This window comes from Carettochelys insculpta, chromosome 4 (assembly GCF_033958435.1).
Source record: "Carettochelys insculpta isolate YL-2023 chromosome 4, ASM3395843v1, whole genome shotgun sequence".
NCBI lineage: Eukaryota > Metazoa > Chordata > Testudines > Carettochelyidae > Carettochelys > Carettochelys insculpta.
In genome coordinates, this window is record NC_134140.1 from 24,288,318 (window position 1) to 24,300,937 (window position 12,620).

General features: G+C 42.2%; 1 protein-coding gene across 5 annotated transcripts in view; it reads right to left on the reverse strand.

Annotated features, from left to right (window-relative positions):
• LOC142011970 (uncharacterized) overlaps nt 1-12,620 on the reverse strand; it is a 38,569-nt gene that overhangs the window by 11,022 nt on the left and 14,927 nt on the right. For 4 of the 5 annotated variants that reach the window (XR_012645232.1, XR_012645230.1, XR_012645231.1 and 1 more), the window contains exon 5: nt 6,375-6,598. Coding sequence is in view for 1 of the 5 variants with exons in the window: in XM_074991716.1 (XP_074847817.1) it covers nt 6,485-6,598 (114 nt within the window). In the remaining 4 variants the exon portion in view is untranslated. Of the gene's footprint in view, nt 1-5,163; nt 6,599-12,620 lie in introns of those variants that run through there. The other variant, XM_074991716.1, reaches the window with a different exon arrangement.

The following is a 12,620-nucleotide window of genomic DNA, read 5'->3' on the forward strand; positions in this document are numbered from 1 at the left end:
CAAAGTCTGTCTTTCACACACAAACACTGTGTCTACCCTTGCATTCCTCTTTTGAAAGAGGTATGCAAATGAAGGGACCAAACATGCAAATGAGGTGCAGATTTGCATATTCAATGTATCATTTGCATATTCTTTCAAAATAGCTTCTTTTGAACGAAGAAAACCAGTGAAGACACTGCTGTTTTGAAAGTAAACGCCATCTTCAAAAGAATCCTTCCTACCACAAAGAAGGGAAGAAGGGTTCTTTTGAAGATTTGGTTTACTTTCGAAAGAGATGCATCTACACTGCTTTTCTTCCTTCAGAAGAAGCTATTTCGAAAGACTATGCAAATGAGGTGCCAGATATGCAAATCTGCACATCATTTGCATTTTCAATGTCCCTCATTTGCATACCTTGTTCAAAAGAGAAATACAAGTGTAGACACAGCCAGGGTGTTTCTCTTTTGTAGCCACACTCTCTCTTTGTCTCTCTCTACAGCTGCCAGCTCCAATCCTTCTGCCCAAGGCCCTGCCCCTTCTTGGGAGAGGGGGCCCAGGACAGCCTGCAACCAGTACCAAAATTCATGAAGTGGCCCCCCCTACTGTAAGAATTATGGTTCACGCTAATCTAACTGGTCAACATATTTGACAGCTGGGAAAGAGTTTCCCTGCCCCTGGTGAGCGTAGCAGAGATGCTGGAGTGGGTGGGGGAAGCTCATGCCTGTCTGCAACATGGAGCTTGGGTCATTTGCTGGCTTAAAATAAAGGAAAAGCTAGATTCTTTGTAACATGAAGTCTTTAATTTAGACAATTCCAGTAACTTAGCCAGAGGTTAGGGAGCCATTACAGGAGTGAGTGGGTGAGGTTCTTTGGCCTGCGATGAGCATCAGACTAGATGATTAGGCTGGGCCCTGCTGGTCTTAAACTTTATGTTTTCATGGCAGATAAACACAACAGCTCTTCCTCCTCTGCCTGGTTTCAAGGCCCTCTACAGCTCAGTCCTACTTTAATATCTGTTAACCTCATATCCTGATATGCCAATGATGCCAAATTTTAAGTGCCCTCTTGTTTCCTGTCTGAGTCCACCCTTATGCCTTTATCTACACTAATCACCTGTGAGAAGACTAAAAAGAATCAAACAATATTAATTTATCGGAGTGCTCAAGATCTGTTTTTAGGCTACTGAATAACCAAAGGCCACATTCAGAATGCACTGAAGTCTGTGATAGTCTTTCCAAGTCCCTTGGTGAGCTGATCAATGTAACCTTTGCTTCTCCTCTCTGCCCAACCATTTGTTTTTATTTATTCTGTAGCCTCTCTGATGAGGCTAACAAAATGGGGTACCAATAATGATATATATAGGGGAATCAGCCCACTACTTTTTTACACAAATCACAGCATATACATTGCATATAAAAAAAATCATTTAGGTTGGCATCAACCCCTGTGGCATTCAGAGGAGAATCTTATTCCTTTTTTGACTTGTTTCTGCAGCCTGCTTCCTCAGGAAACCTCAGCTGTCAGTAACAGTGGTTGTGAGAGCCTTGCAGCAAAACTGTTAGGTTGCTGCATGGTCTTCTGCTGAAACAAACACGCGAAAAGAATTTTAAAGTACCCTCAAGGGCATTTGTTTACTCTGTAAAACCAAGATGGCAGAGGCTCACTGAACGAAGGTTTATGTTGGAGTTTGAAGACCATTTTATATATAGCTATTCACAGGGGGCCATCGCCCTGCTGGGCTGCCTGTATGAAATGCATATAAACAAGCTAAATTCAGAGCTGGCATAAATGGGCCCAGCTCTTAAAGAAGTCAATATAGTAGCACCCACTTCCTCTAGGCAACTGTGTTTGTAGCTACTTCAAAGTCCCACTAAACAACTCTGCTCCTCTACAAAGCCAAGGACATAAGTATTGTCACATCCTATCTGGCAGCAGAGTCCAATGGCCCAGGGAGACAGAATACAGTGGTGTCAACCACACCCCTGTAACTGGTATATGTTGGCTTTGGTTTTTTTTTTTGAAGTTCTTTGCTTTGCAGTTCACTTTCCCCTGCAAGAGCTACAGTGCTTCATTAAATTATGTATTTAAAAACTGCCCCTCTCCACTGTTATCAACCAAGGGCTGGTACACAGTCATAGATGCCTTTTTTGCTGTATTTTTCTCAAGAATGCTTTCCCTGCCCACCTAAATGATGTGACCTCATATAAGTAATTCAGATCTGCTGCTAAAATGATTATAGTATGGAAAAACCTCCCTTGAGTTTCAGCTCCCACTTCCCCACAGCAGACAGCAGCTACGGGATCAGGAATTTAGCAGTCTCTCTAATTTAGAGGAAAAAGAGTGGGTAGTCATTACAATTTGATGACATTTTTTCCATTTCTTTCCTCGAAATTTTCTCCAAATTTGGGAGGTCACTAGTTGAAAATCACAGGTTTAGGTTTAGAAGAGGGGTATAAAAGCTTTTCATGTTCAAATTCCATTTGGCTCAGGCAAATTGTCGATTCTGGGCTGCTGCTTTGGTTTAACTTTTTTTTTCCACCCACAGTGCTGGGAGCAAGGCAATAATTATTATCCTTTCTCATGTGCATTAAACTGACTTTGTATTTAGATCTGGTTTGCACATAATACACCTTGAGAGGTCATCAAGTCCAGTCCCCTGCCCTCTTGGCAGGACCAAGCACCAATGCTGACATTTTCCCCAGAACCCTAAATGGCCTCTCAAGGACTGAACTCACAAACCTGAGTTTACAAGGCCAATGCTCAAATGTTGCACCTCTTCAATTAGCATTGCACTTCTAAGATGATGAAGTGTTTAACTCAACTCTTTGAGGACACTTTTAAAATGATTTGAAACTTGACATAGCAATTAAGCACACACTGGGAAATGCCTGGGCCCAAACTAAATAGATAAAAAGTTTAACTGTGTCCAATACAGAGATTTCCCCCAGTTAAATAAAGTCAGTGTTTAAGCCAATGTTAGTTAAACTGATTCAACTCACGTGCAGACGAGGCTTTAGTCATCATCACTGCTACTCTGACAGCACCTTCTAGTACCGATCACCTCTGTCAATGCTCCCAAACAGGGTTCCCTGTAAACTGAGTGCTTGGGTGGCCACCTAAAAGAGGTTCAAGTGCTGCCCAGCTGATTAGCACAGAACCCAGTCATCCCGCCAGCATCTGTTTCTGTTGGGGGTGTGCATCTACATGTGCCTTGGTGCCCGTGACAAAATTTATTCCTCCCGTGGATGAAAAAAAGCTAGAGGAAACACTGCCCTCTACACATCTGCTTTACATCTTCCACGACGCAATTGCCACTGGGTGTGGAGAGGGGGAACTTGCCCCCTGCCAACTCTCATGGAGGGAGCAAGAGATTTTTAAAAATTGGGAAAGCAAATTTAACTGTGGCTCCAAGAGTATTGACATCTGAAGTGTTTATGTGCTATGGCCAGTGCACTAAGCCCCAGCATTGCTTAGTGTAGCAGGGTCAGTACCAATCCTGGGTCCCAGACAGCAGTTTGTTCCAGTCCTACGCTATAGGGCCTGCTTGCCCTTGCTGGGGTTGGCTTTGGTCCTTTGGCTCGAAGGGCAGCAAGTAGGAGCCCCCTGGTCTGACCAGGCTGAATAACCAGTCCCTCCCAGCCTCCAGCTGAGCCCAAGGTTACAAGGGGCAGGTGGCCCCAACATTCCCTGCAGGAGCTCCTCCTCTCCCCTGCTGTCTCTGGTGCCGTTGGAATGCGCCTTTGCTACTCTCTCCTCATGTGCTCTTATCTTCTCACTCCTCTCTAACTTCCTCTTCCACTTTCTCTCCTGTCCCTACTGTGGGGTAGAGCAAGGCTTTGAAAAGATCTGTGGCAGCCTCAAGTGGGATCAGCTGGCCCTAAGTGACTTACGGTAGCCTTTTCCCGGCATTGTCTGTAATGGCACCTGATTAGCTATCCACATCAGCTCTTTTTGCTTTTTAGAGCTGCCTCTCTCCCTTTTGTACACTAGCCCTCTGGCCTGACCCTGTCACAGTAGGTAGTGAGGTTTGAACTGCACCATTAGCTGGTTGTTATGCAAAGGGGCAGAAAGTGGTGAGCCAAGGTGAGGGCCAGGATTGAACTGATGTGCTCGGCTCAAGTGGTGCTCTCAGAGATGCTACCATGACCACCGTGGAGAATGATGCGCCCCCCCCCCCCTTTTGTGATTCAACTGAACCATCACGTTAGTATGCCTTTAAAAGTGGGGCAACACCAAAAAATAAAAGCAAGATTTTGCAGCATCCTCCCATGGAGCTATGATATCATAGATGCCTTGTTATTTAATGTGTTTTTATCTATATTCAGAGAGGTGCTTTGAATCAGTCAAATTAAACCTTTTAAAATGTGGCCCTGATATACCTTTCTCAGGAGGAGAATGGCCAAAAATGGTGGCTGAAATCAAATCCTCATTGATACTCTTTAAATTTTAAAAGTTTTATTATTAGGCATATGGGTTTGATTACTCACTAGATGATCCAGGGAACTGACTGATTTGCCAGCATTAATATCCTACAGGGTGCAGATTATGGTACAAGATTAACCATACTCTCCAGTCTATTTTAAAGCAAATTAATAGTGAACACAGCAGCAGTGGGAAAATAAATCAACAGAAGAGACTATAAAGTCTTGTCTCATTAAAAAAACCCCAAAAGAAATGCAGTATATCACATAGGCAAAGGGTGTGAGCTGTGAAAATAAATCAACTGGCTTTTTGCCACAGTCAGATCAGGGACAAAAGTAGGTCAGGACAACTGGGTGTAACCTTTAAGTAACCAGAGCTTAGAAATGCTGGTCATATACAGTAATACAGGCAGCTGTTAGCAAGGAGTAGATCCAGAAATCCTTACTGGTGGGGGCATCATATACTTTAATACCACTAATAGTATACAGAAAGAACATGGATTAAAATTTAAGCAAAATAGAGAAGAGAAATAACTAAGGCAATTAATTTTATTCACATATAAGTTAAATGCAGATAGATTTAGGTTTTCGGATAGAAAGATGCACTGTTGCCAACTATCAGAGAGGTAGCCGTGTTAGTCTGCAGCTTTGAGAACAACAAGAAGTCTTGTGGCACCTTATAGACTAACAAATATTTTGGAGCATAAGCTTTCGTCGGCAAAGACCTGCTTCATCTGATGTTGCATCTGATGAAGCGGGTCTTTGCCCACAAAAGCTTATGCTCCAAAATATCTGTTAGTCTATACGGTGCCACAAGACTTCTGTTGCCAACTGGCTCTCCACAAACTTTTACACAAAGAAAATACTTGGAAACCATTCAGTTTTCATTGCAAGTGTACAGAATAACATTTAGAGTGTCACAGAGGTTCCTAAGCAGTTTGAAAAAGCCAGTCTGTGTTTGCTGGCACGATCAGGAAGTCTCTGAATCAGCACTTTTTTACATAATGATGAAGTCTACATACCTGTGCCCACTTTTGGGAAAATAATCCACAGAATAAACCTTAAGAGCAGACAAAAAAGATTGCTACACACAGACACTGATATTTTAGCTGCTTGCTCTTTTTTCCCCAATATGCCTAAAATACAAGCAGCTGTGTCTGTTGTTAATGTTGGTCTCCTATTAGGCTTATAGGAACTCAATTTTTAGTCTTGTTTAGTTTTTGGAAAAAATTTCAGTGGTTATTTTTGAGGTTGGCAGATAGCAGAAAACCAGCACAGACATCAAACTTCAGCATCCCAAATCTTACTCCCCTTCCCAGATGGGTTGTAATTAGTTTTTATGATGTATAATATTCAAACTGTGAGTTAATATTTAGTATACATAGGAGAATAATTTTGCTCAGAAAGCCTCTAGCTAGCTTCTTTAACTGATCAACTGTCATATTCTATACAGAAGTCATGTGCTGTACACTCACTCATGCTAAAATGAGATAACTCGTGCGTCAGTGTATCTAGTGATCATCTCAGTGGTCAGGAAGGATTTCATCCTATGCATAGTGTTGCCCAACTATCTGGGTGATTTTCTCCACCTTCCTCTAAACGATCCATTGTTTGAAGCATCATTTTTAATGGCTCAGTGGTGTTCAGTTTGGCAAATGGTCATAGTATGATTGTGCATTGTTATGTTTACTCCTGCATGCTAGAAAGTGGGAACTGGGGGGAAGAAAAACCACTACATGACAGTAAACTCCCAGGTAAACAGGGAGGTATCAAACTTCTAGAACAGCAACACAAAAGACTCCTGGAATTTTGCATGCAAGTCAATAACAAATTTTTCCATCCCCACCCCTCAATGTTTTGAACCAACTTTACTACTGGTACCATACAAGCTTTGCTGGGTTTCAGTTGCACGCTGCGAGATCAAGAAGCCAATTATGCTACTGTACTCTGTGACTGCACTAGTTTTATCTATACCTGATTAATGACAACAACTTTCAACTCTGGAAAGTTAAAGTGGATGGAGGAGCCTTGCTGTCTTCCTCACATCTTCTAGATTCTCCAGCTGCTGCAGTTAGTCACGGGATCTACTGCTCTGCTGCATTTGATGAAAAAGCATCACAATGTTTGCTGTCCTTCTCTTTATCCTTATCTTGCTTCATTGCAAAATAATCAAGGGACTCATAGAGTGTGGAAATAACCTTGAAAATCAAAGGAAATGTCCATCAAAATTAACTCATAATATTACAGTGCATTTTAAGCTGAAGAATTATCTACAACATGTCATCTATAATAGGACTCCAGGAACAGAAAAGGAATGCCATTAGATCAATTTCAAAAGTCATGGAGTTCTACATTTGGAGATAAGCAAAAGCCCACACTATTTGGATTGAAATACAAAGCTTTTCCAATTTTTGGAACCAGAGGTTTAATTTATCCCACTATAAGAAGAGACCAGCTGTAAAGTTCTCATTTGAATCTGAATCCCACAAAATTTGCTATAGTTTGTTCTAACTTTTAATTCAGGTCTATTCCTATATAAATAGCAATAGAACTGTGCTGGACTTTATACCACTGTGTTTTCTTTAGCTGCTGCTTTATTTATTTATTTATTTATTTTTAATGTACTCTATCTAGTCTCCAATTACTGTGGTATGTAGGTGCCCTTTGGAGCTGTACAAAATTACCCAGTTTTCATTCCACAGGTATTTGTGGATAAAATCTTTAAAGTCTTTAGATGAGATCTGTAGCAAAAGGCTCAGGGCCTAAACATCTCCAAAACCCACATACAACACAAGATTCTGTTACACTTGGGGGTTAAGCCATAAAATCTTACTAACTCTCCCAGAAAGCTCAGCCTTCTGCTATATGCAGTAGTGTGAAAATGGAAGTCAGGAAGTAGAGGTTTTCTAAATTTTTTCTCAGAATACTACTTTTTGGAAGATCTTATCATCCACCTTTCTACAGAAGGGAAAGTAAAACCCACAGAGATGAAGTGACTTGCAGTAGGAAATCTGAAACACAGCCAATACCATAACCTAAGCCTGGATTCCAAGCCTTGTTCTTCAGCCACACGATCCTCTTTTCACCACAACGGGTAGAAAACAACTATAGCTGAGTATGATCCCTAATCAAGTAGAAACTGTGTAGCTCACGGCTACGTGGCATCCACTTTGTAAGAACATAAATTAGAAATGCTAGATTGATTTGCACGGAATATAAGATACGAATTCAGACATGCAGAAACATAGATTGCAGCAGCATGACACTTGCTGTTTCAAAGCAGTGGCACTGCTATGGGCAGCCACATGCCCCACAGTATGCCAACATTTTTATGGCTGACCTGGAACAATGCTTCCTCAGTTCTCATCCCCTAGTGTCCCTCCTCTACCTGCGCTACACTGATGACATCATCGTCATCTGGACCCATGGGAAGAAGGGTCTTAAAGAGTTCCACCGTGATTTCAACAGTTCACCCTACCATCGACCTTAGCCTGGACTAGTCCACACAAGAGATCCACTTCCTGGACACAACTGTGCAGGTGAACAATGGTCACACAAATACCACCCTATACCGAAAACCCACAGACCGCTGTGCTTACCTACACGCCTCCAGCGTCCACCCAGGGCGTGCTACACGATCCATTGCATATAGCCAGGCACTAAGGTACAACCATATTTGCTCCGATCCGTCAGACAGAGACAAACATCTAGAAGACCTTTACCAAGCTTTCCTCAAACTACAATTCCCACCTAAGGAAGTGAGGAAACAGATTGACAGAGCCAGACGGGTTCCCAGAAGCCACCTGCTACAAGACAGGCCTTGCAAGGAAAATATGAGAACACCACTGGCCATCACATACAGCCCCCAGCTACAGCCTCTCCAATGCATCATCAGAGATGTGCAACCCATCCTGAACAATGATCCTTCACTCTCACAGACCTTAGGAGGCAGGCCTGTCCTCGCCTACACACAGCCTGCCATTCTCACCAACAACTATAGACCACAACACAGAAACTCTAAACCTGGAACCAATCCCTGCAATAAACCTCACTGCCAACTCTGCTCACATATCTACACCAGTGATATCATCACAGGACCTAACGTCAACCATACTATCAGGGACTCCTTTACCTGCACATCTACTAATATAATATATGCCATCGTGTGCTAGCAACGCCCACTGCAATTTACATTGGCCAAACTGGACAGTCTCTACAGAAAAGAACAAATGGACATAAATCAGACATCAGGAACGGCAACATACACAAATCTGTAGGAGAACAGTTCAGTCTCCCTGGACACTCGATAACAGATTTAAAAGTAGCAGTCCTACAACAAAAAAATTTGAAAAATAAAATTGAGAGTGAAATCTCTGAGCTGCAATTCACTTGCAAATTTGATTCCATCAACCAAAGATTAAACAGAGAGTGGGAGTGGCTGGCCTCTTACAAAAACAGTTTATCTGTGAAAACAAAAAAGCAGTCCAGTAGCACTTTAAAAACTAACAAAATAATGCATTAGGTGATGAGCTTTCGTGGGACAGACCCACTTCTTCAGATCATAGCCAGACCAGAACAGACTCAATATTTAAGGCACAGAGAACCAAAAATAGTAATCAAGGTTGATAAATCAGAAAAATATTATCAAGGCGAGCAAATCAGAGAGTAGAGGGGCAGAAGAGGGGGGTTCTCTGTGCCTTAAATATTGAGTCTGTTCTGGTATGGGTATGATCTGAAGAAGTGGGTCTGTCCCACGAAAGCTCATCACCTAATGCATTATTTTGCTAGTCTTTACAGGGCTACTGGACAGCTTTTTAGTTTTGATAGTATATAGGCTAGCATGGCTTTCTCTCAGTTTCTCTGTGATGGAAGTTCACAACTCCACATTAGAATCTGACAATGGGTCACATCCCCCGTGAGTGATCTGACTTGTTTTTTCTTCTCTCTTGATCTATACTACTGATAATGGGCCATTTCCACCCTGACTGAATAGACTTTGTCAGCTCTGGCCCTCCCTTTTACTGGGACCCCAATCTTTAAATACTCCTCTGAACCCCAAACCCATGCATCTGATGAAGCTTATGCTCCAAAATATCTGTTAGTCTATAAGGTGCCACAAGACTTCTAATTTGAACATAAATATTGTACTTATATTTCAGTGTGATGACTCAGCCTGAAGCCTGAGCCTCAGGCAATGGGGCTGAAGCATGTAACTTAGCCTCACAGATCCTCCTGCTTCATGGACCCTGTGTGCCACCCCCTAATGCCAGTCCTGCACTTGAGACTCCCCATAACCCATCTTGTTACCTCCTCCAGGTCATGAAACAAGCACTGACTTAGATGAGTTCTGTACCCCCTGGAAGACCTCTGAGTACTCCCAAAGGTACACATACCCCTGTTTGAGAACCCCTGTTCTAGGATAATTAGTTTGAAATACAGTGTTCAGGTGTCTAAACCCCAGAGCCACTGAGACCACTGAAAATGGAGAATGAAGTCTCTGCTCTACAGCGTTTAACTCCCTGCAGTTTATGGACTCCCGATAGTTTATGAATTCCAATTACATGTTAGCATTTAAAGCAGTTGTCGGCAAATATGTGGCCCATTAGAGTTCTATGTGTGGTCCACAAGACATTGATTACCATTGCCCACCGGCAGGACTGACAGATTCGACTGGTTTCTGTCTATGCAAGTTTTTGTCCTATCGGTATTACTAACATGACATGCATGTAATGCAAGGACACATGAAATGAGGCATGCGCTGACGGCACACAGCATTGACTGTGAGAGCTGTGCTCTCCCTCGCTGCATCTACACTAGCAAGTCCTTTTGAAAGATTTTTCAAAAGAAGGAGGCTCTTTCAAAAGATCCCATGGAGCATCTACACACACAAAGTGTTCTTTCAAAAGTAAATCGAAAGAATGTAGCACTCCTTTCAAAAATCGCTTTTCCTTTTTTGTTTCAGGGAATGTGTGCAGACGTGCTGCAGGGTGGTGCTTTCGAAAGAGCAGCCCTCATGGGGCTTGATTTTTCAGTCCTCAGCCAGTTCTTTTGAAAGAGCCGAGGCTGTGTGGATGCTCTCCTTCAAAAGAGCAGATCACTCTTTTGATCCACGTTTTTGTGTGTGGATGCACTTTTTCAAAAGGGCTGGATCTACACGTGCCCCTTCCTTCCAAAAGGGGCATGTTAATGAGCAGGTTCAAAAGATGCTAATGAGGCGCTGCAATGAATATGCAGTGCCTCATTAGCATAATGGCAGCCGCAGCAATTCAAACATGTGGCTTTTCGAATTGCGCGCTGCCCGTGGAGACGGGACCTTCCGAAAGGACCCCTCCCAGTTTTCAAAAGCCCTTCTTCCTATCTGCTGATCAGAAGAAGGGCTTTCGAAAACTGGGGGGGTCCTTTCGGAAGGTCCCGTCTCCACAGGCAGCGTGCGATTTGAAAAGCTGCACTTTCGAATCACTGCAGCCGCCATTATGCTACTGAGGTGCTGCATACTCATTGCAGCGCCTCATTAGCATATTTTGAACCTGCTCATTAACATGCCCCTTTCGAAAGGAAGGGGCACGTGTAGACCCAGCCAAGAAGTTCTTTCGGCAGAGATCTTCCAGAATGGCTGCTTTCAAAAGATCGCTGTAGTGTAGACATAGCTCCTGTCGTAGCACTATGGCTCACTTGGCATGCCCCACAAATAGTTGGTACACAAGCACAGTTGGGAAGACTGCCTATCCCAGGAGACCATCTTGGTTATGACAATCTTGCAGCTCACTGAAATGGAGGAGGGCAGCCCACTCACTAGCCCATGTTGCTCAGTCCCTGATTTCAAGTAATACTGTGAAATCATCTCATATGTTTACATTAAAAAAGAGAAAAGACTTTCTCACATGAAGGAACAACTGGATGTATGATCATGACAAGAGCTGACTGTGACTAACAGCCATTTAGTTATAAAACAACAACAGATCTTTCATGATTACAGTCACACATTTTCTGGGTAACTCTTGTTGTCCTGACAAGTCCATTACAGCTAATGGCTAGCAGAGAACAGATTGATTTGCACCCTAGTTTGGATACTTGTTTTCTCATTCTCAATCTCTTTTCCTTCATGTCCTCATCAATTATTAACAAGTAAGAGAACTATCCATTTTAACCACTACTTAGAACAGGTTATTAGTTTGTCTAATGGGTTCTCTCATGCTTTGCTTTTCACTGAAATAAGAAGTCACTTCACTGTTTATATTTTAATTGAAATGTAATAGATTTATTTAACCAATATTGTGGGTGAGAAAATGGATAACTTTGAACCAACAGAAATTGTTCTGTTGAAAGATATTACCTCACCCACCTTGTCTCACTAGTATCCTGAGTTCAACATGTGCAACAATGCATAAATGTTGATATTTCCTGTAGTATTACAAAAGAAACTCTTTAAACACAGGATGAATCAATGTGTTCCAGTGAAGAAGCTCTCAGTTACATTATTTTTTCAAAAAACTTACTCTTGTCCTGACCATGTATACCCCCATTGACCAAGGGACTCGGTCCTGGTGACAATAACACTAATGTGAAACAATCTGGGTGAGACACCAAAAACTTATGTTTTAACATCAGCTCTCTCAATAGCCACCTCTATGTCCTCTGGCACTTTGGGCTACATTTAGTTAAGACTGTGGTACGCCCAGGGATTTCAATGGAAACTGTGTCTGCTAGAGTTGAATTTGGTTTTCTGTATCTCAGTATCCTGATTTATTAACCTACATAGTGTGAGAATTGATTATTTAGGGTTTATGTGATTTGATGAGGTCAAGGGCAATATTTAAGTGCTAGCAATGCCCCCCGCCAGTTACAACTAGTGTGCTTTAGGTTAGGTGAATAATTTCTGAATACATTGAACTCAGACCCAGCTATGAATTTTTATAATGCTAATAAGTATCAGAGGGGTAGCCAAGTTAGTCTGTCTTTTCAAAAACAACAAGAAGTCCTGTGGCAACTTATAGACTAATATATTTTGGACCATAAGCTTTCATGAGCAAAGACCCACTTCATCAGATGCATCTGACAAAGTGGGTCTTTGCCCATGAAAGCTTATGCTCCAAAATATCTGTTAGTCTATAAGGTGCCAAAAGACTTCTTGTTTATAATGCTAATGACACCTTTACTGCTGACTATGTGCCAGTTCTAGGCCCTGATATAGGAACAAAGACCCATAAAGAAAATGTAGCC